This window comes from Anolis carolinensis, unplaced genomic scaffold (genome assembly GCF_035594765.1).
Source record: "Anolis carolinensis isolate JA03-04 unplaced genomic scaffold, rAnoCar3.1.pri scaffold_13, whole genome shotgun sequence".
NCBI classification, from domain to species: domain Eukaryota; kingdom Metazoa; phylum Chordata; class Lepidosauria; order Squamata; family Dactyloidae; genus Anolis; species Anolis carolinensis.
The window spans coordinates 7745270-7772583 of NW_026943824.1; the positions used below are offsets into that span (position 1 = coordinate 7745270).

The window sequence follows — 27314 nt, forward strand, 5'->3', positions numbered from 1 at the left end:
CATTGCCTCCTAACTAGCAAAGAAACAGTGGGTGATGGGAGTTAGAGTCCAACATATCGGGAAGGTGCCAATTGGGGAAAGAGAGGTTTTTGTGTCCAAAAAAAAAACACCTCTTGCTACTGTGTTTGGGTTCCTAAGTTCAGGCAGTGGCTGGGCATGATGGAAGTTGTAGTCCAATACATGTGGATAGTGCCGATTAGGACTTGCATGGCTCAAAAAACTCCAGCTGTATGTTACCCCCAAAGGCTATCTCTTCCCAATTAGTTCAGGCAGGAATTGGGAATGATGGGAGATGTAGTCCAACAGAGGTTTCGCCCAAGACTATCTCCCTGGAAGGAAGACTAAGGACATTTGTTGCCCTGTGGCAGATTGATTCAGATTCATTGCGTGAGCCGTGAAATTTCACAATTTGGCCTCCGGTGCATCTCATTGTCATGCATACGAACAAGAAAAACATGTGAGTGGACGAATTAAGCATCTTTATAATTATCTTTAATGATGACGAACTGTGATTTCATAAGCGGCAGAAAGCTTCATGAGAAGCAAAGGGATTTCCCCCAATCAAAAAGATGAGTTTCGGGGTGCAGGAAGGGAATTAATTGGATTTCAGGGTCACTTCCACTGGATAATGGTCACTGACAGCCAAAGCCTGGAAAGAAAAAAGAAAGGGAAAAAAATAATCATATACATACAGTAGAGTCTCACTTATCCAACATAAACAGGCCGGCAGAATGTTGGATAAGTGAATATGTTGGATAATAAGGAGGGATTAAGGAAAAGCTTATTAAACATCAAATTAGGTTATGATTTTACAAATGAAGCACCAAAACATGTTAGACAACAAATTTGACAGAAAAAGTAGTTCAATACGCAGTAATGCTATGTAGTACTTACTGTATTTACAAATCTAGCACCAAAATATAATGATGTATTGAAAACATTGACTCCAAAAATGCGTTGGATAATCCAGAAGGTTGGATAAGTGAATGTTGGATAAGTGAAACTCTACTGTAATGAGATTTGTGTTCTATATGTGTCTCCCCCTAGTGGTAAAAGACGTCTGTATCATCATAGGACTTTCCTCACTTTTTCATGTTGCTTTGTTTTCCAAATAGAAAATATCACTCCAGTCTTGGCAATGGATAACAACAACAACAACAACAATAACAACAGGAGAAAGGTAAGACTGATATAAAGATAATACTAATAATATAATATTAGCAATATAATAAAATGATTATATCATATAATAAATAATAATATAACAATATAATATAATATATAACATCATATATAATTATATGTGATATTATATGGTATTATATGATAGTAAAGGTAAAGGTTTTCCCCTGACGTTAAGTCAAGTCGTGACCGACTCTACGGAGTTGGTGCTCATCTCCATTTCTAAGCCGAAGAGCCGGCGTTGTCCGTAGACACCTCCAAGGTCATGTGGCCGGCATGACTGTATGGAGCACCGTTACCTTCCCACTGAAGCGGTACCTATTGATCTACTCACATTTGCATGCTTTCGAACTGCTATGTTGGCAGGAGCTGGGGCTAACAGCGGGAGCTCATTCTGCTCCCGGGATTTGAACCTGGGACCTTTTGGTCCATACATTCAGCAGCTCAGCGCTTTAACACACTTTGCCACTGGGGCTCCAATATTAATAATAGAATAGAATAAAATAATTATATTATATATTATATAATAAATAATAATATAATATAATCTATATATATATATATAAAAGAGTGATGGCATCACGGCGACCCACAAAACAACAAAACTACAGGCCCCCCAACCTCGACATTTGACAACACAACCCATCATCCACGCCTCTAGGTTGATACAACAAAAAGAAAAGAAAAATAAAGTCCTAATTAGAGAGAGAGGAATAATTGCTTTTATCCAATTGCTGCCAGTTAGAAGGCTAAGCTCCTCCAACTTGGTCTCCTAGCAACCCAATAAAAATAATAAAAAACACTAAAAATTAATACAATAAAATACTATAATAACACAAAATAACTAAAAATAATACAAGAAAATAATAAAATATAATAAATAAAAATATAACTTACAATAAAATTAATAAAAATGCAAATAAAGTCAAATAAAAATTACACAACAATTTTAAACCAATACCACCACCACTTTGCCACAGCAACGCGTGGCCGGGCACAGCTTGTGCAATATAATATAGTATAATAAGATTTATGATATGATATTAATATAATATAGATGATGATCCCCTGCCTTGAAACCAGATTGGAGAGCCTCTGAACATGTGCAGAGTCCCCTGTGCTGATCGAAACCCCTTCCCTCCTCCCCCTGCCACCATTAACAGATGTTTGGGGTGCCTCTGGCCATGCACAGAGTTCACCATGCCTTGCAAATGATCAAAGGAGGATCTTCTCACGTCTTTGTAGCTGAGGCGGAAGGTTTCCTGGAAGTTGTTCACCTGGGCGCTCCCAGGTAGAAGGCCTCCTTGCAGGTGAGCTCCGACGGCTACGATGCTGCAGGAAGAAATAGAGTGATGGGAATTGTAGTCCAACCCTATTGGAGGCTGCTAGGCTCTATAAAGGAAGCTCTACAAAGACCTATATGTTTTGGACAGTGATGGGAATTGTGCCCGTCTAAGAGCCAAGGGAGGATGGGAGTTGTAAGCCCGGAAACTACACAGCACCCCAATAAAAGGTGTATTTTTATTGTGAGCCGAGTCCAACCCAAAGGTGGTCACAGGGCACATCTGGACTGTTAATGTGGGATTTGTGTATAGATAGTGTTTAAATGAAATTTGTGTCTAGCATGTATTGCATCATCCAGGAAATGCTATAGTGTGTAAAGAGTTAATTTGGTAAGAAGCTGTATTGACCTTGGATATGTGTCTGGAGCCAGAGAGGAGTGTCCAGACTACAAGTGTGTTTGTATACAGCTGATTGCATCAGATGAGATCTGTTCTGCCTGCTGAGAAGATCTGTGCTGTTTGACTAGAGTGGATGTCTTATGTCCATTGTCTGCAATTCTGTTTGTCTTGTAAAGTAAAACTTTGTAAATACTTTTTAACATTGTCTCTGACGTTCCTTCGTTCTGTGCTCCACTGACATCATACATCTGCTGCTACACTGTGCACATTACTCTGACATAGACCCATCCCAAGGAGGAAGGGGATGCTGGGCTTGGCAGTTACCGGTCGTAGGCACAGTCAGAGCGCCCTGCGGTGGTGTCGGCCGTGTCCGGGATGAGCCACTGGAAAGCGGGGTCAGTGCGCAGGCGGATGTGGGCCCAGTCCTGCGCCCGGACAAAGGAGCAGCCGGCGTTGAAATCACCCAGGAGGAGGACGTCCTGACAGCAAGAAAGACAAGAAGCCCATCTTGGTCTCTCTCTCTCTTTGTATCTCCAGAACCAACAATAGACTCGAATCCAGTGCTCACCTTTTGGGGGCTAAATGACCTCCCCCAAATTAAGATGAGCACGAGATTTGCATAATACAGTAAACTCAGTACTGAGCCCAAGCGAAAGGGGAAGCTCCTCTTTGGGGGATGTCACCTCTAATTTAACAAGCACAGCTGAATGCAATGCAGTGCCGGGACTTGTAGTTTCGTGAGGCATTCACATAATACTAATCATATATTAATAACAGAATATAATAATTATATTATATAAAAATAATAATGCAATATAATATAATATATTGATGCAGGTGTATTGGGAAAATATAATGCTTTTATTAGAAACTATATATTGAATGTAATCATATTAGAAATGGGAATAGAAAATATATACAGTAGAGTCTCACTTATCCAGCACTCGCTTATCCTACATTCTGGCTTATCCAACGCATTTTTGTAGTCAATGTTTTCAATACATCGTGATATTTTGGTGCTAAATTCATAAATACAGTAATTACTACATAGCATTACTGCGTATTGAACTACTTTCTCTGTCAAATTTGTTGTATAACATGATGTTTTGGTGCTTAATTTGTAAAACCATAACCTAATTTGATTTTTTAATAGGCTTTTCCTTAATCTCTCCTTATTATCCAACATATTCGCTTATCCAATGTTCTGTCGACCCGTTTATGTTGAATAAGTCAATCACATTTTAATCACATTTTATTAGCCCATCGGCCGTATCAAAACATTTAGCACATAGACATACATACAACATACAATCTGTGGTACAAAAGAAGTTAAAATAAACAAGCTGTTGACAAGATCCTGTTCAGGATTCTGGCCGGCCTTTTTTTGGGGCATAAAGATATAATGAAGTTTATTTGCCAAAAAATAAAAACCCAGAAATGAAGTAAAATACATGATTGATGAAAGAAAGAGGGGAGGTCTAGCTACACCCGATTTAAAACTATACTTTGAGGCGGCAGCACTATTGTGGGCCAAAGATTGGGCAAAACTTGAAAATAGCAAAATTTTGAATCTGAAGGGAGTGTTGGATAAGTGAGACTCTACTGTAATCACAAGCAGAATGTGTGCACATATTCTCCAAAATACCTTCTGCCTAGTCTCCTCATAGCAGAGACCAAAGTTCACCCAAAGTGGCAGAGACATCTGTCAAGTGTCAACAAGACTAAATAAGCTCCATGCTAATGGACAAAAGACAAATTAAGGCTTTTGGGATGTCAAAATAAGCTTAATGTAACCTGACGCCATGAGGAGTTCTAATGACTCCCTAAAAGTTAAAGTGGGGAAATTCCTTAATTAATGGAACCCCAGAAAGTCTAGATAGGAATTCCTTAGATAAGGCCTAATGGAGGGTCAGAGGTCTTGAAAATAGTCTATGTTTTAGGAAAATACAAAAGTAGCTTTTAGTAAAGTGCAAAGTAAGACTTTTTTGACACTAATTGGTGATGGATAATGCCTATATGACGTAGGTAGATGAAGGCAAAATGGTATAAAAAGGCCCGTGTTTCTTTGTTCTGTACCCTTGCTTCCCTGATTACAGGAGAGGGTCCTTCTTATGCTTATTCTCTGTGGCCATTGAGAATAAACGTCATTTTTCTTCAGCGCTTGGAACTCTCTTTGTCTCATTGCCTCAAACCTTTGTCTGCCGTTTCATTATAACATCATGTATATATATTACCTGGGTGCCCCACCTGTGCTTCACGTCCAGGTAGACATCATACAAGGCATCGATCTCCAAGACGGCGTCATTGGGGGCGGCATGGAGGGGCACCAGGACCAGCTCCCCCAGCTCTGGGGAGGAGAGAGGCACATGGGCTTTGCAGTCCCTCGCCAGACCCACATTTTTCCGCAGCAACCAGCATGTAGAGCCTCACCTGTCTGTGGTGCCGCAAACCTCACCACGAAGGGCTCCCGGCTGAAGGTGTCGTTGCCACAAGGTTCGCAGCCGTCGTCGAAGTAGTAGCTGTCCAAGAGGGAGGCCTGGTCCTGCCTGGGCCATAAGAAGGGCATCTACATTGTGGGATTGATGCAGTTTGACATCAAACCCCACAACCGCCTTGACTTAAGGTCCTGGGAGTTGTCGTTGGCGGAGAAGGCTCAAGACCTTGCAGAATGACCACTCCCAGGAATCCGTTGCATGTCCAAAGAGTGCCAAATGGCATCCGTGTCCCAGGGTAGTTCTACTCAGTCCTGACTTGTCCCTTGTAATGAAGTATGAGTTTTGTACTCATGTTTGTTGTGTTTAGCTATGTGCTTGTGGTTTGGTTGGGTAGGTGTGAGACGGCGGCAGCCATTTAGTGGCTTTCCTCTGAGGCAGTTGCTATAGAGATGTGGGCGGAGCCATTTGCCGAGGGGAGAAGTGAAGAGTGAAGCCTCAGTCTGTGCTCTGATGAGGCACAGGGAAGATTGATTCCAGATTGATGGGATCAAGGAGACTCAATTGTTCATTTTGAGTTGGTTTCAAATAAATTTGGTGACTTATTTAATGTAGTCTGTGTCCTGGAAAGGCACAGAGAATCTGTGATAGTATATCACAGGGGTGACCGTGGTTTGAAGTCACTGGATAGTCCAAGTTTCAGACTTTGGGAACCAATCCCAGCTGGACTCACAGAGATCCATTGAAGTAACAGTTTAAAAGGAGCAGAGGAAGAAGTTTTAACTTATTTAAGTAAACGAAGTGAGACTTTAGAGAGTTTGATTCATCTCATTCTAGTATTGTAACTGTTAATAAGAATACCTCTAAGTGAAACATCTTTTGTAACCACCAAGCTTGTACCTGAATAAACTTGATATTGTTCTTTTTACATCAAAGCCTCTGTCGTCTACTCCCTCAGCACAATTGCACTACCATTTTAACACCGAATAAAGTAAAAGGCTTCCTCTGAACTATTGGGTGGTTGAGCACTTTTATAATCTACTAGTTGTGCCCGGCCACGCGTTGCTGTGGCAAAGTGGTGGTGGTATTGGTTAAAAATTGTTGTGTAATTTTTATTTGACGTTATTTGTATTTTTTAATTAATTTTATTGTAAGTTATCTTTTTATTTATTATATTTTATTATTTTCTTGTATTATTTTTAGTTATTTTCTGTTATTATAGTATTTTATTGTATTAATTTTTTAGTGTTTTTAATTTTTTTTAGTTTTTTATTATTTTTTATTGGGTTGCTAGGAGACCAAGTTGGAGGAGCTTAGCCTTCTAACGGGCAGCAATTGGATAAAAGCAATTATTCCTCTCTCTCTAATTAGGACTTTATTTTTCTTTTCTTTTTGTTGTATCAACCTAGAGCTGTGGATGATGGGTTGTGTTGTCAAATGTCGAGGTTGGGGGGCCTGTAGTTTTGTTGTTTTGTGGGTCGCCGTGATGCCATCACTTTTTTATATATATAGAAAGGTGGCTGCATTTCCACTAGTTATCTTTTATTATTTGGGACATCTATTTGTTATTAATTGGGTCTTCTACGCTACCCTCTTTTACATCCCTAAATGACCCCTTTCCATAAAAAAGGGACTCACCTGTAAATGAAAAGGTACTGCTCCTTGTAGCTGCTGCGTCCCAAAGGCTTGCTGACCACGTAACTGAAAGGATGGGCTGATGCCCTGAGAAGGGAAACAGAAGTTTCGAGGTGAGACTCTAGCTCTCCAGAACCCCCCAGTCGGGCAAGGGGATGCTGGGAGTCATAGTCTCCTCCTTGGATTTGTAGTTGTGATGTCTCAGGGACCCTCGAGTCATGACCCCGCAGCCATTATGGATCAGACTGAAGAGGATATGGGGTTTGTGCCAACTCAGCAAGATTCTGCTCCTTTCCAGATGTCCCCTGTTGACAGTTTTAGCCCACAGTTAATTACAAAAGCCCTTGAAACGGAGCCTGGTTCCCCGGAGAGTGCTCCGTTTGATAGGAGGTTGTTTTGGGAAACATCCCGCTCTGAGAAGCAGAATAGGAGGAAAAGCGCGAGATTAGCGGAGAGAGCGAACGCTAATTAAACCAATTCCCTTGAGAGTTTCCAGGGAGGTTTGCATCTGGCAAGTTGTTGTCTTCAGTCCGTTTTCCCTTGGGAAAAAGTGTTCAGGCACCTGGTTTGAGGGGAGATTCGAATTCCCATAAAAGTTCTGCACCGGCCTTTGCGGTGTCAACATGTCAGTTGGGAAACCAACACCGTCTCCAGTTCCTGCTACTCTCGAGTAGACCAGGCGTTGCGTCTCGTCTCCCTGCCAAGTCTGGACTGCGTTTCAGTTCCACCACGACCAACTTTGCCTTGCCTTGTTATCCTAGCCTCGGACATTGAACTTGGGACTCCTTGAAAGACCTTGCTTATTTCCCCACTCAAACTGCTTGGAAGTTTGAGTGTGTTTCGGTTATTGGATTTAAAACTTTGAACTCTAATATTGGACATCTAACTTCATATTACTGGACTATATTTGACCTTTCCTAAAAGTACTATTGGTGGGCTATATACTCCGCTTATTTTTGTTTGACTCTTTTATTTCCTTAATAAAGATATTAGGTTGTTTATTGGCCTCCGTGTCTGGTTCCCTGTGCTCTCGCAGCCTAGAGGCGTCACAGTAGTTTTCATTGAAAACCAAGGAGGCAAGGAGTAACATGTAAATTTCCCAAGGACCAGACGTTGCCTAGAATGTCCACATTTTTTCAGGCTGTGCAAATGGAATGGCTCTCGATTCATAGCCCAGTTGTGTGTTTGGCAAATTGGCCAAAGTGGGTGACAAACACAAGCACGGTTTAAGGGCAAACTCAAAATGCTGGGGTTTGTAGTCCTTGGGAAATGTACATGTTACTCCTTTCCCAAAGACCAGACGTTGCCCAAAATGTCCACATTTATTCAGGCTATCGGTGAATCAAGAGCAAATGGGATGGCCCTATCCTCTGCGGCTAGAACAAGGGACGCACTGGTTCAGGCGGTGCATCAGCTTCTTCACGGCACTCAGGTCGGCATCGCGGACTTCTTGGACCAAAGTGATGTCATATCCGGACACAATCTGGGAAGACACAAAATAGGGTCCAATAATATTTATTTATTTATTTATTTATTTATTTATTTATTTGCAGTATTTATATTCCGCCCTTCTCACCCCAAAGGGGACTCAGTGCGGATCACATTATACACATCTAGGGCAAACATTCAATGCCCATATACACATAGAACCGAGACAGAGACAGACGCAGAGGCAATTTAACCTTCTCCTGAGGGGATGTTCAATTCCGGCCACAGGGGGGAGCAGCTGCTTCATCATCCACTGTGACGGCACTTCCTCATTCCAACGTCGTAAATTAGTTAAATATGCCTCCCCACTTTATAAGTGGTACCTTATTTCCTACTTGATAGATGCAACTATCTTTCGGGTTGCTAGGTCAGCAACGAGCAGGGGCTATTTTTTATTTTTTAATTGACAGGTGCTCACCCCGCCACGGGCTGGCCGCGAACTCATGATCTCATGGTTAGAGTGATTTATTGCAGCAGGCTGCTCACCAGCCTGCGCCACAGCCCGGCCCCTATAATAGAAACAGTTTGAGTGCCACGGCTCCATGTTATGGAATGATGGGAGTTGTAGTTTGGCACCAGAAAAGGCTGAAGGCTGTGAAACTACACCTCCCAGTATCCCATAATATCAAGTGGTGCCAAATTCATCTATCAAAGACTTTGTGCATTCCTGACTGGCTGAAGGGGATTGGACTAGATAGACTTCATATGTCTTTCTCACCGAGTTTTAACTTAGTGTTCATGTGGCCTGCCCTGGTTTTTATTGCTTTCTTGAATTTTGGGTTGTAATGTATGTTATTATTTATTGTATTGTTAAATTGTGTTATGATATGTTGTTTTATATTCTGTCATATTGTATTGTTCTGGGCATGGCCCCATGTAAGCCGCCCCGAGTCCCCGTTGGGGAGATGGTGGCGGGGTATAAATAAAGTTTTATTATTATTATTATTATTATTATTATTATTATTATTATTATTATTGATGTCCTTTGGGGATCCCTTCCAACTCTGGTGAAGTATAGACTCCCTGGGAATCCAGTGGAGTCTCCTTTTCTGGATGTTTTTGAATTGAGGCTGGATGGCTGTCTGTTGGGAGGGATTGCACTGTGACTTCTTGCCTAGCTGAAGCAGGTTGGACTAGACACCTATTGACTGTCTCTAGAGAAATATAGACTAGGAGTCCAGTGGAGGCGTTTGAACAGATGCTAGATGGGCATCTGTCAGGAGGGCTTTTTCTGTGTCTTCCTGCCTGGCTGAAGAGGGTTGGGCTAGATGCCCTTTGGGGTTCCCTTGGTGGAGGCTACCTCTTTGGAGGCTTTTAAGCAGAGGCTGGATGGCCATCTGCCGGGGGTGCTTTGAATGCGATTTCCTGCTTCTTGGCAGGGGGTTGGATTGGATGGCTCATGAGGTCTCTTCCAACTCTACGATTCTATGATTCTATGATTCTGGAGGTGTTGGAACTGGCCATCTGTCAGGAGGGTTTTGACTGTGTTCTCTTGCCTTTGTTTCGCCTGTAGTCCAGAGGTGTGTCGCATTGAAAATGCTCCTCCATAAGACACACTTCTGGACCACAGGAGACACATCCTTGTGTCCCGACACACTCTGGTGCGGATGCTCCCGTGGTCCCAACGCAAAGGTCACCTGGACGATGAGGTCGGTGATGGTGTCGTTGGAGAGTTTGCTGTCCCCGAAGGTCTGGATGTTGAAGGCGCTGACCCTGAGTGCGAGGGAGGGGCGGACGAAGGCGGCCAGGCCCAGGACCCACAGGCCCCACATGGCTCCCTCCTGCGCAGGAAGGAAGGCAGACAAGCCTCCGTATCAGCCATTCCCCGCTGTTCCATACATTCGGTTCTAGTCGGATTCCCCAGAATGGGTTCTGGAACCGGAGCATGCGCCGAGTGCCACAACTTCCCTGCCAACCCATGGCCTCAGTGCAAGGGTGCCTTATGCACACAGTTGCGGATCCATTGCATCCCTTTTCTCCCAGTGCAATGCAATACAAAACAATGCTATGCTATGCAATGCAGAATTGCACATTTCAACTTCCTTTTGCACTTACTGTATATACTCGAGTATAAGCCTAGTTTTTCAGCCCTTTTTTTAGGACTAAAAAAACCCCCCTCGGCTTATACTCTGGTGAGGATCCTGGTTGGCTTATATTTGGGTCAGCTTATACTTGAGAATATATGGTACATTTATTATTTTTCTCTATTATTATTGGTATTATTACATTTATTATTTTACTTCTATTATTATTACAGTAGAGTCTCACTTATCCAAGCTAAACGGGCCGGCAGAAGAATAAGCATGTGTTGGCTTCGACTCGGTCTGAATTACGGCTCTTGTATAACGTCTGGAGGATGAATGGCATAAGCACTTTGCATTGTTTTAAACTTTGTATATTGTATTTTATGACTATTTTATAACTATTTTATGATTGTTTTAACTGTTTTAATCATTTTAGTTTATTGTATATCAGTGTAACGGCATCAATTGCCACTTGTAAGCCGCCCTGAGTCCCCTCGGGTGAGAAGGGCGGGGTATAAATAATTGAAATAAATAAATAAATAAATAAATATCTTGGATAACAAGGAGGGATTAAGGAAAAGCCTATTAAACATCAAAATAGGTTATGATTTTACAAATGAAGCACCAAAACATCATGTTTTACAACAAATTTGACAGAAAAAGCAGTTCAATACACAGTAATGTTATGTAGTAATTACTGTATTTACAAATTTAGCACCAAAATATCACGATATATTGAAAACATTGACTACAAAAATGGCTTGGATTATCCAGAGGCTTGGATAAGTGAGGCTTGGATAAGTGAGACTCTACTGTACATTTATTATTGTACTCTATTATTGTTGCTACTATTACATTTATTTTACATTATTATTATTATTATTATTATTATTATTATTATTATTATTATTATTAATACAATAGAGTCTCACTTATCCAACATAAACGGGCCGGCAGAATGTTGGATAAGCGAATATCTTGGATAATAAGGAGGCATTAAGGAAAAGTCTATTAAACATCAAATTAGGTTATGATTTTACAAATGAAGCACCAAAACATCATGTTAGACAACAAATCTGGCAGAAAAAGTAGTTCAATACACAGTAATGATATGTAGTAATTACTGTATTTATGAATTTAGCACCAAAATATCACGATATATTGAAAAAATTGACTACAAAAATGCGTTGGATAATCCAGAACATTGGATAAGCGAGTGTTGGATAAGTGAGACTCTACTGTATTATTATTATTACATGTATTATTTTACTCTATTATTATTAAAAGGATACACATTTACATTGAAGAAGATGAGAATAATGATTTGATCAGAGTTGGACAATCTTATCTTAAATTAGAGCTTTATGTAAATATTCAAAACCATTTAACCTACTGATGCCTTAATTAATGTAATTTTTGGTATCTATTTTTATTTCTGAAATTGACCACCCTTGGCTTATATTGGAGTCAATGTTTTCCCAGGTTTTTTTGGTAGTAAAATTAGGTGCCTCCGCTTATATTTGGGTCGGCTTATATTCGAGTATATACGGTATTTCTGATTTTATTTCTGTTTTGTTTTGTTTTGAGCTGCTATGGTATCCTAGGAGTTATACTTTGGTGCGTCCTGGCAGAGGAGGCAAGGGACCTTGCAAAACTACGTATCCCAGGAATCCATCACACTGCACCATGTTAGTTCAAGAACTGGGTTGTTGTATGTCTTTCGGGCTGTGTGGCCATGTTCCAGAAGTATTCTCTCCTGACGTTTCGCCCACATCTATGGCAGGCATCCTCAGAGGTCCATACCTCACAACCTCTGAGAATACCTACCATAGATGTGGGCAAAAGGTCAGGAGAGAATACTTCTGGAACATGGCCATACAGCCAGAAAGACATACAACAACCCTGTGATCCCGGCCATGAAAGCCTTCGACATCACAGTTCAAGAACTGCCAAACTGCACCCACCTGACACATTTTGGTGCCTCTTAAGTTCTGTCTGTGCGACCTATACACCTGTGGGTTGGACTACAACTCCCATCATCCCCTTCTCAGGGAGAAAAATCCAAATAATCAGATGATAGATGGATAGACGATAGATAGAGAGATGAAACGAAGTGAACGTGGAGAGTTTTGAATGGGATGTGACTTTATTTCCACTCATTTCTATAGAGCTCAATCCCAGGCCTGCTAATGCAGGTTTCCCTGATCTTGCACCCTCCAGACATGTTGGACTACAACTCCCATCACTCTCCAAATAAGGCCTGGTTTTAATAGAGCTTCTATAGGGCTGAATCCCAGACTTGCTAATGCAAGTTTCCCCGGTCTGGGGACTACAAACCCCATTGGCCACCTGGTATCTTTGCATTTCGAATCCCCTTTTTTTCCCACCACCTCACCTGTGCTCACCTGGCACAACAGGTAAAGGTGTTCTTCTGGGGACGACTTCCTTCTCTCCAAAGGTGACCTTCTCCGATAGAAAGACAGGGTTGTTCTTGCCAAGGCTGGCGCCACAAATCTCCCAGCTTTTGCCCCGAGGATCCTGCCAACCAGTAAGAATTAAACCTCTCTCCAAAGTGTTTTCCTTTCAAGGTTGTCCTTCATTCGGCCACTCCAAAGGTGCCCCATGTTTCCAAAAATACTCCCTCCAACCCTGGCCTCGGAGGGTATCTTTCTCCCCTTCGATATTATTACATATTTGCACAGGTGTTCGAATTCCGTCAGGGAGATTTCAGAGGAAGAATGACGGAGAGATAAGGATTTTTCAGGATTTTCCATTGCAAAATAACGGAAAAATTCCAAATAATCAAATGTATAGTAATAAACAGGAGACAATGTGGAAAATTCAACTCAATATGCTTTTTATTGTCAATGGTTTTCACTCTATAGACTTTCTTAATACAGCTTTTTCTTAATTTGGCACCCTCCAGGTGGGTTGTACTACAACTCCCATCACTCTCCAAGCCAATATAGTAGCCCTGCTGGTTTAGAGAGGGAGAGTAGTCCAACCCATCTGAAAAATATTGGGCTGAATGAGTCAATGCACAGAACAATCCTTTTTGGAGAGTGATGGGAGTCATAGTCCAACCCATCTGAAAAATATTGGGCTGAATGAGTCAATGCACAGAACAATCCTTTTTGGAGAGTGATGGGAGTCATAGTCCAACCCATCTGAAAAATATTGGGCTGAATGAGTCAATGCACAGAACAATCCTTTTTGGAGAGTGATGTGAGTCATAGTCCAACCCATCTGAAAGGTATTGGGCTGAATGAGTCCATGCATAGAACAATCCTTTTTGGAGAGTGATGGGAGTCATAGTCCAACCCATCTGAAAGGTATTGGGCTGAATGAGTCCATGCATAGAACAATCCTTTTTGGAGAGTGATGGGAGTCATAGTCCAACCCATCTGAAAGGTATTAGGCTGAATGTGTCCATGCATAGAACAATCCTTTTTGGAGAGTGATGGGAGTCATAGTCCAACCCATCTGAAAGGTATTAGGCTGAATGTGTCCATGCATAGAACAATCCTTTTTGGAGAGTGATGGGAGTCATAGTCCAACCCACCTGAAAGGTATTAGGCTGAATGAGTCCATGTATAGAGCAATCCTTTTCTTGAGAATGATGGGAGTCATAGTCCAACCCATCTGAAAGATATTGGATTGAATGAGTCCATGCATAAACTAATCCTTTTTTGAGAATGATGGGAGTCATAGTCCAACCCATCTGAAAGGTATTGGGCTGAATGAGTCCATGCATAGAACAATCCTTTTTGGAGAGTGATGGGAGTCATAGTCCAACCCATCTGAAAAATATTGGGCTGAATGAGTCCATGCATAAACCAATACTTTTTTGAAAATGATGGGAGTTGTAGTCCAACCCACCTGAAAGGTAATAGGCTGAATGAGTCCATGCATAGAACAATCCTTTTTGAAGAGTGATGGGATTCAAAGTCCAACCCATCTGAAAGATATTGGGCTGAATGAGTCCATGCATAGAACAATCCTTTTTGAAGAGTGATGGGAGTCATAGTCCAACCCATCTGAAAGATATTGGGCTGAATGAGTCCATGCATAGAACAATCCTTTTTGAAGAGTGATGGGAGTCATAGTCCAACCCATCTGAAAGATATTGGGCTGAATGAGTCCATGCATAGAACAATCCTTTTTGGAGAATGATGGGAGTCATAGTCCAACCCTTCTGAAAGATATTGGGCTGAATGAGTCCATGCATAGAACAATCCTTTTCTGAGAATGATGGGAGTCATAGTCCAACCCTTCTGAAAGTTATTGGGTTGAATGATTCTATGCAAAAACCTATCTTTTTTGGAGAGTGATGGAAGTTGTAGTCTAACTCATATGGAAGGCACTGAGCTGAATGAAGACCTATCATTGTATGTATCTTTCAAGTATATCTGGAACTACAACTCCCAGCATTCCTTACCATGGGCTCTTCTTGCCAGGGGAGGATGGGAGGCATCCAGAGGCCTATACAGTTCCGGGGAGCTTTTGCTCATCCACTTCCACACAGATTGACAAGAAGACATGGCTGAATCCACTCCAGGTTTTGGTCTGAACTGCAAATAACAACAACAACAACAACAACAACAACAACAACAACAACAACTTGGGAAGTGTCCAGCGTGTGATCCAATACAACAGCCAGCAGAGTGTCTGCTGTGGACTCACCTTGTTGTGCTTCTAATAATAATAATAATAATAATAATAATAATAATAATAATAATAATAAACTGGACACATGTGGAACTGGACAATTTGGACAGAAAAACAAGAAAACTCATGACCATTCATCATTCACTGCACCCCCGCAGTGATGTTGACCGGCTCTATCTGCCTAGAAGATCAGGGGCCAGAAGAACATGCCCTGGCAGAATATGTAAAGCAAAGTGAAGAACCTGCTTTGATTGAAGTCAAAAATCAGAAACTCCTCAAAGCACAACAGACAAAAAAACAGTACAAGAAAACCACACTACAAACTAGAGCTGACAGCTGGCACAACAAAACATTGCATGGAAAGTTCCTTGACAAAATTGAAGGAAAAGCTGATAAGGAGAAGACCTGGCTGTGGCTCACGAATGGGACCCTGAAGAAGGAGACAGAAGGCCTGATCCTTGCAGCCCAGGAGCAAGACATCAGGACAAAGGCAATTAAGGCCAAGATCGAAAAATCAGCTGATGACCCAAAATGCAGACTCTGCAAGGAAACCGACGAAACCATTGATCATATCCTCAGCTGCTGTAAGAAAATTGCACAGACAGACTACAAACAGAAGCACAACTATGTGGCCCAAATGATTCATTGGAACTTATGTCTCAAGTACCACCTCCCAGCAGTAAAGAACTGATGGGATCACAAACCTGCAAAAGTATTGGAAAATGAGCACGCAAAGATACTGTGGGACTTCCGAATCCAGACTGACAAAGTTCTGGAACACAACACACCAGACATCACAGTTGTGGAAAAGAAAAAGGTTTGGATCATTGATGTCGCCATCCCAGGTGACAGTCGCATTGACGAAAAACAACAGGAAAAACTCAGCCGCTATCGGACCTCAAGATTGAACTTCAAAGACTCTGGAAGAAACCAGTGCAGGTGGTCCCGGTGGTAATGGGCACACTGGGTGCCGTGCCAAAAGATCTCAGCTGGCATTTGGAAACAATAGACATTGACAAAATTACGATCTGCCAGCTGCAAAAGGCCACCCTACTGGGATCTGCGCGCATCATCCGAAAATACATCACACAGTCCTGGACACTTGGGAAGTGTTCGACTTGTGATTTTGTGATACGAAATCCAGCATATCTATCTTGTTTGCTGTGTCATAATAAAATAATAATAATAATAATAATAATAATAATAATAATAATAATAATAATAAGAGAGAGGGGGGAGCTCTCCAATGTGCTGAATCCAACCAACCTTGGCAAAAGAATTCCAAATACAAAGCCTGAATGGGGTCAGCAATGTGACTTGGCCCTTGAATCGCTTGCCTTTATCTTGATCTTCAGGAGCATCTGTTCGGTTTCCAGATCCAGGAACAACAGCAGGAATCGCTTTCTCACTGAGCCAAAAGCGGGCCTTTTGCAAAGATAACGGATCTCGCCAACTCAAGATCAAGGTTATTGACTGGCAATTACGAAAAGCTTTTAATTGGAATGGTTGTGGATTTTAACTCAGAATATGATGTCAAAAGCTTTCATCACTGGGTTGCTGTGAGTTTTCCAGTCTGTCTGGCCATGTTCCAGAAGCATTCTCTCCTGACCTTTCGCCCACATCTATGCCAGGCATCCTCAGTGGTTGCGAGATCCTCACAACCTCACAATCTCTGAGTATGCCTGCTATAGATGTGGACGAAATGTCAGGAGAGAATGCTTCTGGAACGTGGCCATACGCCTGGAAAACTCACAGCAACCCAACTTCGAATATGTTTTAATGGATTTTAAATGTGGTTTTAAAAAATACTGTTTATATTTAACTCTGTTTTCATGCTTCCATATTTGTAGGTTTTCAATTGTATCCTAATGCTTTTATGTCAAGCCGCTTTGAGTCCCCTTCAGAAGAGATAAAGTGGAGTATAAATATAATAATAATAATAATAATAATAATAATAATAATAATAATAATAATAATAATCCAGACTGACAAAGTTCTGGAACACAACACACCAGACATCACAGTTGTGGAAAAGAAAAAGGTTTGGATCATTGATGTCGCCATCCCAGGTGACAGTCGCATTGACGAAAAACAACAGGAAAAACTCAGCCGCTATAAGGACCTCAAGACTGAACTTCAAAGACTCTGGCAGAAACCAGTGCAGGTGGTCCCGGTGGTGATTGGCACGTTGGGTGCCGTGCCAAAAGACCTCAGCCGGCATTTGGAAACAATAGACATTGACAAAATCACGATCTGCCTACTGCAAAAGGCCACCCTACTGGGATCTGCACGCATCATCCGAAAATACATCACACAGTCCTGGACACTTGGGAAGTGTTTGACTTGTGATTTTGTGATACGAAATCCAGCATGTCTGTCTTGTTTGCTGTATCATAAAATAATAATAATAATAACAACAACACACTTTGTTTATTGTCGAAGGACTTAATGGCCGGAATCACTGGGTTGCTTCTTCCTTCCTGGGATTAAAATGAATTGGAGGGGGAGAGAGACACACACAAAGACTTTGCACATGTTCAGAGACACCTCAACGCTGAACCTATCCATCCAAGGGAAACCTCAAGCTCCGCCCCTCAATTAAGCCACGCCCCTTCTGCACAGAGTAGCCGATAGGTGTCGCTGTTTCGCACTCGCTAAAGCAGCCAATCAATGGCAGCCCTCGCCCCGCCGTGGCCGGAACGTCCTTTTTGGCCCTCGCGGGGCTCCGTCCGCCGTCGGGACTCGGCTCGTGGCGGGACGCGGAAGAGGTAGGGGCGGCTCGTGACGTCAGTTTCTTTCGAAGGGGAATGGGCTCCGCCGAGTCGACACGTGTACGGCGGGACCCGTATGAATGGGCCGCTCTCAGGAGAAGAAGGGCCGGCTGACACGGAAAGAAGACGGATCGGGGGGTGGGCGGGGCCAAGTCTGCAGGTTGGTCCCTTTTTCTGGGTTGGCATGTGAGGGAGGTGTTTGACACGCGTGTTGAAGTGGATTCATACGTGTAGAGAGAGAGAGAGCCCTTCATGGGCTTGACTCGTGTGAATAAGCAAGCCCTGCATAAATACACAGAAGGCCCCTTCCACACAGCTGTACAAGAATCCACATTGAAATTGATTATATTTATTTATATATTTATTTATTTACTACATTTATATTCCGCTCTTCTCACCCCGAAGGGGACTCAGAGCGGCTTACAAATCAAATGAACATACAATATATTAATAGCATAGCACAATATAAGCAATAAATTGCTATATTGTACTATATCGTTATATGGTAATATTATTAGTAATATTACATTTAATATATAATACATACAGTAGAGTCTCGCTTATCCAAGCCTCTGGATTATCCAAGCCATTTTTGTAGTCAATGTTTTCAACATATCATGATATTTTGGTGCTAAATTCGTAAATACAGTAATTACAACATGCGTATTGAACTACTTTTTCTGTCAAATTTGTTGTACAACATGATGTTTTGGTGCTTAATTTGTAAAATCAGAACCTAATTTGATGTTTAATAGGCTTTTCCTTAATCCCTCCTTATTATCCAAGATATTTGTTTATCCAAGCTTCTGCCGGCCCGTTTAGCTTGGATAAGTGAGACTCTACTGTAATTAATATTATTATATTGTATTATTAGTAGTATAATATTGTATTCCATTATAATATTATTATCAATATTATATGTATATACAATATGGCATTGTGGACTCAGATAATATTAGATGGCATTGTGGACTCAGAATCAAGTTCAAAGCGGATATTGCGAATTATCTGCCTTGTTTTTCTGGGTTATATGGATGTGTGGAAAGGTCCTTAGCCAGCAGGACATCCCTGTATTTATTATTATTATTATTATTATTATTATTATTATTATTATTATTATATCAGTGGTATCTCTTGGCCAACTGGACATCCCTCCTCTTCCTCCAGGATCAGCACCATGAGTGACATCCGGCACTCACTGCTCCGCCGGGACGCCCTGAGCGCAGCCAAGGAGGTCCTCTACCACCTGGACATCTACTTCAGCAGTCAGCTCCAGAGTGTCCCACTGCCCATTGTGGACAAGGGCCCCATCGAGCTCCTAGAGGAATTTGTCTTCCAGGTCCCCAAAGAGCGCAGCGGCGGCGGCGGAGGAGGCAGCCAGACCAAAGTATATTTATATTTATAATTTTGATAATTATTTTTATTTATTTTTATTTTATTATTTATTTTTATTATTTTTATTTATTTATTTGTAATATTTATAATTATTTTTATTGTGGTGTTTATTTATACCTCACTTTTTCTCTCCACAAAGAGAAAAAAAGCGGCTATTAGGGCCACTTTCATCCATCTCCTGTGTCTATGGAGAGCAATGAGGGACCGAAGGAAGCCTGTAATACTCCCATTGTACAGAAGATCCCTGGCAGAAATGAAGAATATTATCTAAAACAATCATTTTTAGAGTGGCTACTTTTTATACAGCAGCTATAAAAATAAGGAGGCAGTTTGTGGGTGATTTTGGCAGATACAGTTTTAACTTACTCATTTTATTCTCCATATCCACAGATTTTATAAGCATCATATATAAAGCCATGTAAATTGACTCCATATCATAGATTTTCTGCTTCGAATGTTGTGAATTTCTGGTCTGAATGTTAATACTTTTTAAAAAAAACAAAACCTATTTTTAATGTTTTAAAGTTTGAGACTCCTGGTCATTCAACATGTGAAGGGAGCACCTCAAGAGGCCTTATGTACAGATATGAGAGTCAGCATTAGGGACTCTTCTATCAAGTTAGGGAACTTTCTTTCAGAACACCGGAGAGTGACTGATTCTGTCTTCTCTCCTCTCAGAGGCTGAATTCGCTGCAGGAGCTGCAGCTGCTGGAGATTATGTGCAACTATTTCCAGGAGCAGAGCAAGGACTCTGTCCGGCAGATCATCTTCTCCTCACTCTTCAGTCCACAAGGGAACAAGGCAGATGATAGCCGGATGGCCCTCTTGGGCAAGTTAGTCTCCATGGCGATTGCCATCTGCAGGGTGCCTGTCCTGGAGTGTGCGGCTTCGTGGCTGCAGGTGAGAAACAGCAATTGACGCAAGTGTACATAAGCATGATATGTAACATGCTGATGTATCAGCCTCCTTTTCAAGAGCTGCCCCAAAGTTTTCTTTTTGGGACATGCATTCTGTACACACAAAGCTCTGAGTATGTCTGCCCTCCAGGGTTATTATTATTATTACTTATATTTATCCACATGTTGCGGGACTGCGAAAAACTGCAATAATAATAATAATATAAATTTTATTTATTTATTTATTTATTTTACAGTACAGTAGAGTCTCACTTATCCAACATAAACGGGCCGGCAGAACGTTAGATAAGCGAATATGTTGGATAATAAGGAGGCATTAAGGAAAAGCCTATTAAACATCAAATTAGTTTATGATTTTACAAATTAAGCACCAAAACATCATGTTATACAACAAATTTGACAGAAAAAGTAGTTCAATACGCAGTGATACTATGTAGTAATTACTGTATTTATGAATTTAGCACCAAAATATCATGATATATTGAAAACATTGACTACAAAAATGCGTTGGACAATCCAGAATGTTGGATAAGCGAGTGTTGGATAAGTGAGACTCTACTGTATTTATATTCCGCCCTTCTCACCTCGAAGGGGATTCAGGGCGGATCACATTACACATATAAGGCAAACATTCAATGCCTTCAAGGCCTCAAACTCATGACCTCTTGGTCAGAGTAATTTATTGCAGCTGGCTGACTGCTCACCAGTCTGCGCCACAGCCTGGGCCCATTTATAACATTTATACCCCACTTTTTCTTTCCAGAAAGAGACTTAAAGTGGCTTACATTAAAATCTACAAATATACAAACATTAAAACAGAATTAAATATGGGACGAAACATCAGAAGGCAATGCTGCTAGAACATGGCCATACAGCCTGGAAAGCACACAACACTCCAGTAATTCTGACAGTGAAAGTCTTCAACAATACAGAATTAAATATCATTGGTATCATTGTGACGGTTTGTGCTCTCTTTCAGCGGACGCCAGCTGTCTTCTGCGTCCGACTGGCCCAGGCCTTGGTGGAGGACTACTGCAGCCCTATGCCGGGCTCCATCCAGACCCTCAGGCAGATCTTCAGTGCCAGTCCCCGCTTCTGCTGCCAATTCATAACAGCGGTCACCATGCTCTTCGACATGTCCTCAGGTGCGTTCATGTCTTCCCTTTCCTTGGAGATACATTCTTGCAGGAAAGAATATGATTCTCTGTATATTGCTGGTTTATCATCAGTAAACGTTTCTTTTTTATACCTATATTTTATATACCTATATACCCAAGACCACTTAGAAAGGGGTCACAAATATATTTCTGAGGCAGAAAGGGGTCGTGAGTTGAAAATGTTTAAGAAGCCTTTGTTTAATGCAGAGAGCATGGGAAATAAACAAGATGAACTTGAACTCTTAACCCAGGAGGGCATTTCTGAAACCTAGTGCAATGAATCTCCTGATTGGAAAGTAGTAATAGGAGGGGAGAACCTGGAATAGAATAGTAATGAGAGAGTAGAACACAAAATAAACAAACCCGAAGGAGAAAAAGCATTGTATGTCAAGGATGGGTGTATCTGTGGCTTTGAGCAAGGCTTCACTTTCTTTTCCAGACGACCTTGTGCCGCCTCCAGACCTGCTGGAGATGGTAGTTTCATGGATCTTCGAGGACCCCCGCTTGATCCTCATCACCTTCCTGAACACCCCCATTGCGACCGGCCTCCCCATCGGGTTCCTGGAACTCACCCCACTTAGCGGCCTGATCCGGTGGTGCGTGAAGGCCCCGCTGGCCTACAAGAAGAGGAAACCCTCACCTTCCAGCACCCTCCTCAATGGGAAAGGGTCGGCCAAGGAGGCGCTCGAGGGCCCCGAGAAGCGGGACAGCCAGGCCTTGTACTCCAAGCTGCACCTCAGCGTCCTGCAAGTGCTGATGATGTTGCAGGGACACTTGTCTGAGAAGAACCTCTATGGGCTCCTGGGGCTGGTGCCCTTGGACCACGTGGTGTCATTGGTGGAGGATATTGGCCACCTGGCAGATGAACTCAACCCCCTCAATGCCTCCAAGGAAACTGAGCTGGCCCTTGATCGGTTGGCCCAGGCCTTGCAGGTGGCCATGGCCTCCGGAGCCTTGCTCTGGACTAGAGGTAGGTATCTGACAGCAGATGGCAGGCATTGGGAAGAACATGGGGCACTGTGTGAGCAGAATAGGAATTGGGGCAAGGAGAGCTGCACTCTGTGTCAGGGAAAGGCACCAAGATGCCATCCTGAAGGGTCTTATTTTGGAATCTAAGTCTTTGGGTTGGAGGTCTATGCCAATAACCACTGTGTATAAGTTATACCCTTTGATCATTTGCTTTGGGATAAAAATAAATTTTAAAGTATTTAAAGGGATGTAAGTGATAGAAAGCTCCCCCCAGCATTGTTTCTACATCCTTGCTCATTCTGTTCTCCCTGCTTTCAGAGGATCTGAGGACGGTGTGTTCCAGACTGCCACACAACAAGTAAGGAAATGCTAGCGTTTCAAACTACAGCTCTATTAATTCAAGTTGAAATGTGATTTGTCTTCTTTGCAGTGGGATCACATGTTCAATTTACGACTAGCAATAACCCCAAGTACCCTCTAGCCTTACCATGCCTTATCAACGCCTTGATTTCAGAAAGTAATGGCATCCATTGCAAACATACACTTGAACCCCTTGTGTAGGGCCCCCCGTGGCCTAGTGGATTAAAGCCTCATGACTTGAAGGTTGGGTTGCTGACCTGAAGGTTGCCAGGTTTGAATCCCACCCGGGGAGAGTGTAGATGAGCTCCCTCTATCAGCTCCAGCTCCATGCGGGTACATGAGAGAAGCCTCCCACAAGGATAGTAAAACATCAAAACATTCGGGTGTCCCCTGGGCAACATCCTTGCAGACGGCCAATTCTCTCACACCAGAAGCAACTCATGTTGCTCCTGACACAAAAAAACCCCCCTTGTGTCTGAAGATCCCTAACCCTAACCCTTTTAGTTGATTATTACCTCACATATTAATGTTTAAATTAATGTCAGGTTTTGGGGCCAAAATTATGGATTTTGATATGACCCGTAGATAAGTCAAGGGCTATTCTATGGAGAAGGGAAAGCAGCAATGCAGCCTCAGAGGGTTAGCTGCCCCTGGCTACCACTAGACATTCAGAAAAGCCAGAAGCCATGCCAGGTTGAATAAAGTTGAAGGTGTCATTGCCTCTTTTAGGTTTTTCTGGGATGATAATGATGATTTAATAATAATAATAATTTAAAAGTACGCCTGTTAGGAATTATGGGAGTTGAAGTTCAAAACACCCAGAGAGCCGAAGTTTGTCTATGCTTGGTTTAGAAACACCATCTACTGTTCTTTTGATTTTGTTTACTGTAGTGTATATTTTATTTTATTGTATTGTTTAATGCGTTATGATTTGTTGTTTTATATTGTATTGTTCTGGGCATGGCCCCATGTAAGCCGCCCCAAGTCCCTGTTGCGGAAGAAATGCAAGACTGTAATCCGGGAAACCAGCTTGAAAGCATCTGGATAAGAATCAAGGGAACCGGGACTCAAAAAGATCTTGTCGTGGGTGTCTACTACAGACCTCCGAGTCAGGATGAAGGACTTGATGAAGCCTTCTGTCAACAGCTGACCAAACAGGCACAAAGAAGAGATATAGTAGTCATGGGCGATTTCAATTATCCCGATATCTGCTGGAAAACAAACTCAGCCAAGAGTACAAAGTCCAACAAATTCCTCACTTGCCTTGCAGATAATTTTATGGTCCAGAAGGTAGAAGAGGCAACAAGGGGATCAGCAACTCTTGATCTAATCTTAACAAATGTGGAAGACCTGATCAATACAGTTGAAGTGGTTGGATCCTTAGGGGCAAGTGACCATGTGCTCCTGCAGTTTGCAATACAAAGGAATGCTGAAACTAAGACAAGTCAAACACGCATTCTGGACTTTAAGAGAGCTGACTTCCAAAAAATGAAGGAATTACTGAGCGGCATTCCATGGACGCCGATATTAAAAAACAAGGGAGTTAAGGATGGATGGGAGTTTTTCAAAAGTGAAATACTCAAGGCGCAAATGCAAACGGTGCCAACAAAGAAGAAAAATAAGACAAGTGCAAAGAAGCCAGAATGGATGTCCAAAGAACTTCTAACTGAGCTAAAGCTCAAAAGTGACATGCACAAGAAGTGGAAAAGGGGAGAAATCACCAAAGAAGAATTCAAACGTATAGCCAACTCCTGTAGGGAAAAGGTTCGCAAGGCTAAAGCGCAAAATGAGCTCAGGCTTGCCAGGGACATAAAAAACAACAAAAAAGGTTTTTTTGCTTACGTTGGTAGAAAAAGGAAGAAAAAGGAGGCAATAGGGCCACTGCAAGGAGAAGATGGGGTGATGGTGACAGGGGATAGGGAAAAGGCAGAACTGCTTAATGCCTTCTTTGCCTCGGTCTTCTCACAAAAAGAAAGCCATCTTCAACCTCAGCAACATGGAATGGACGAAGGATTGGGGGAAATCCAACCCCAAATAGGGAAACAAGTTGTCCAGGAACACCTGGCCACTCTAAACGAATTCAAGTCGCCAGGGCCAGATCAGCTACATCCAAGAGTATTGAAGGAACTAGCGGAAGTTATTTCAGAACCACTGGCAATCATCTTCGAGAGTTCTTGGAGAACAGGAGATGTCCCAGCAGATTGGAGGAGGGCGAATGTGGTCCCTATCTTCAAGAAGGGAAAAAAGAACGACCCAAACAATTACCGTCCGGTCAGCCTCACATCAATACCAGGCAAGATTCTGGAAAAGATCATTAAGGAAGTGGTCTGCAAACACTTAGAAACAAATGCGGTCATTGCTAATAGTCAACACGGATTTACCAAAAACAAGTCATGCCAGACTAATCTGATCTCTTTTTTCGATAGAGTTACGAGTTGGGTCGATACAGGGAATGCCGTGGATGTAGCATATCTAGATTTCAGTAAGGCCTTCGACAAAGTCCCCCACGACCTTCTGGCAAACAAACTAGTAAAATGTGGGCTAGACAAAACTACGGTTAGGTGGATCTGTAATTGGCTAAGCGAACGAACCCAAAGGGTGCTCACCAATGCGTCGTCTTCATCATGGAAAGAAGTGACAAGTGGAGTGCCGCAGGGCTCCGTCCTGGGCCCGGTTCTGTTCAACATCTTTATTAACGACTTAGACGAAGGGTTAGAAGGCACGATCATCAAGTTTGCAGATGACACCAAACTCGGAGGGATAGCTAACACTCCAGAAGACAGGAGCAGAATTCAAAACGATCTTGACAGACTAGAGAGATGGGCCGAAACTAACAAAATGAAGTTCAACAGGAACAAATGCAAGATACTTCACTTCGGCAGAAAAAATGGAAATCAAAGATACAGAATGGGGGACGCCTGGCTTGACAGCAGTGTGTGCGAAAAAGACCTTGGAGTCCTCGTGGACAACAAGTTAAACATGAGCCTACAATGTGATGCGGCAGCTAAAAAAGCCAATGGGATTTTGGCCTGCATCAATAGGGGAATAACGTCTAGATCCAGGGAAGTCATGCTCCCCCTCTATTCTGCCTTGGTCAGACCACACCTGGAATACTGTGTCCAGTTTTGGGCACCGCAGATGAAGGGAGATGCTGACAAGCTAGAAAGCGTCCAGAGGAGGGCGACTAAAATGATTAAGGGTCTGGAGAACAAGCCCTATGAGGAGAGGCTTAAAGAGCTGGGCATGTTTAGCCTGCAGAAGAGAAGGCTGAGAGGAGACATGATAGCCATGTACAAATATGTGAGGGGAAGTCATAGGGAGGAGGGAGCAAGCTTATTTTCTGCTGCCCTGCAGACTAGGACACGGAACAATGGCTTCAAACTACAGGAAAGGAGATTCCACCTGAACATCAGGAAGAACTTCCTCACTGTGAGGGCTGTTCGGCAGTGGAACTCTCTCCCCCGGAATGTGGTGGAGGCTCCTTCTTTGGAAGCTTTTAAGCAGAGGCTGGATGGCCATCTGTCGGGGGTGCTTTGAATGCGATTTCCTGCTTCTTAGCGGGGGGTTGGACTGGATGGCCCTTGAGGTCTCTTCCAACTCTACTATTCTATGATTCTATGATTCTATGAGATGGTGGCGGGGTATAAATAAAGATGATGATGATGATGATGATGATGATTATTATTATTATTATTATCTTCCTTGCAGACCGACTCATGCCTCTTCTTTCCTTCCTCCACAGCCTCCTGCAGCTGGTCATTTCAGGTCCAGTCCAGCAACCGGCGCACACCTCTCTGCCGCCCGGCTTTTACCCCTCCATCCACACCCCTCCGCTGGGATATCCCGCCCACGCTGCCCTTCCGGCCCATCCAGTCCAGACGTTTATACCCGGCATGGCCTTCCCCTACCGGCCAGTCCGCTGAGCAGACTCAACATCTTTTGGCCGTTCCTATTCTCCATCAAAGGGTTGTCTTATGGGACGGAAGAAGGGCTCTCCATCTTTTTAAAGGTGCTGCCTGACTTCAAGAAGAAGAGATTTCTTCCCCGGTAAAAGAGGATGTCAGCCACTGGAAGCGGGACCATTTTTTAAAGACCATTTGGCCACTTTGGATGTTGCAAGTGTGCCATTGTTTGTTTTTTGAGGGACAGGTTGTTTATAACAATATGTATATACACTTCCAATGCTTTTGAGAGTAGCCCTTGGCGGCTTTTCTGTACAAGCGGCAAAGTGAGTGGGTGACCAATGGCCCACTGTGTTGTTTAGTAAACCTACATTTTGTTAGGGAAGACCTTCCTCTTCCTTGCTTGCAACCACCGTTGGCTTTGGTGGGCTCTGTTTACAAAGGCTCGCTTTTCTCAGGATGGAAGCAAGGGAAGGCGATTACGAGAAACACCTCTGCACCCAATCCTTTTATTTTTCTACTACCTTTTTCCTCCAGTACAGGGAGTCTGATTGAGAGGCATGGCTTCTCATTTATTTATTTTATTGTGGGTTTTGTTTTTGATTATTATTTTACTTACATTTATTTCAGTTTTACTTACATTTACATTTTAAACACAATCCAATCGTCTTGTCACATCTATATATATAAATGAGTGATGGCATCATGGCGACCCACAAAACAACAAAACTA

General features: G+C 42.5%; 2 protein-coding genes across 4 annotated transcripts; one reads left to right on the forward strand and one right to left on the reverse strand.

Moving 5' to 3' along the window:
• Nucleotides 1–470: 470 nt before the first annotated feature.
• On the reverse strand, nt 471–12985 carry LOC100560207 (deoxyribonuclease-1). 2 transcript variants are annotated; one of them, XM_062964532.1, is made up of 9 exons: nt 12849–12985; nt 10057–10200; nt 8326–8414; nt 6935–7018; nt 5295–5410; nt 5099–5211; nt 3189–3343; nt 2418–2514; nt 471–649 (listed from the first exon to the last, which is right to left on the reverse strand). In XM_062964532.1, exons 2-9 carry the CDS (start codon nt 10189–10191, stop codon nt 596–598), a joined length of 843 nt encoding a protein of 280 aa, XP_062820602.1. In that variant the 5' UTR covers nt 10192–10200; nt 12849–12985; the 3' UTR covers nt 471–595. The 2 variants fall into 2 exon arrangements, with proteins under 2 accessions (XP_062820602.1, XP_062820603.1); XM_062964533.1 differs by having other exon boundaries at nt 12839–12985.
• Nucleotides 12986–17728: 4743 nt separating this feature from the next.
• On the forward strand, nt 17729–26967 carry ints15 (integrator complex subunit 15). Of its 2 annotated transcripts, none has more exons than XM_062964133.1 (7): nt 17729–17879; nt 19050–19269; nt 19956–20177; nt 21174–21339; nt 21791–22321; nt 22639–22678; nt 26423–26967. In XM_062964133.1, exons 1-7 carry the CDS (start codon nt 17782–17784, stop codon nt 26601–26603), a joined length of 1458 nt encoding a protein of 485 aa, XP_062820203.1. In that variant the 5' UTR covers nt 17729–17781; the 3' UTR covers nt 26604–26967. The 2 variants fall into 2 exon arrangements, with proteins under 2 accessions (XP_062820203.1, XP_062820204.1); XM_062964134.1 differs by lacking the exon at nt 17729–17879 and adding an exon at nt 17889–18042.
• The last annotated feature ends 347 nt before the right edge of the window (nt 26968–27314 follow it).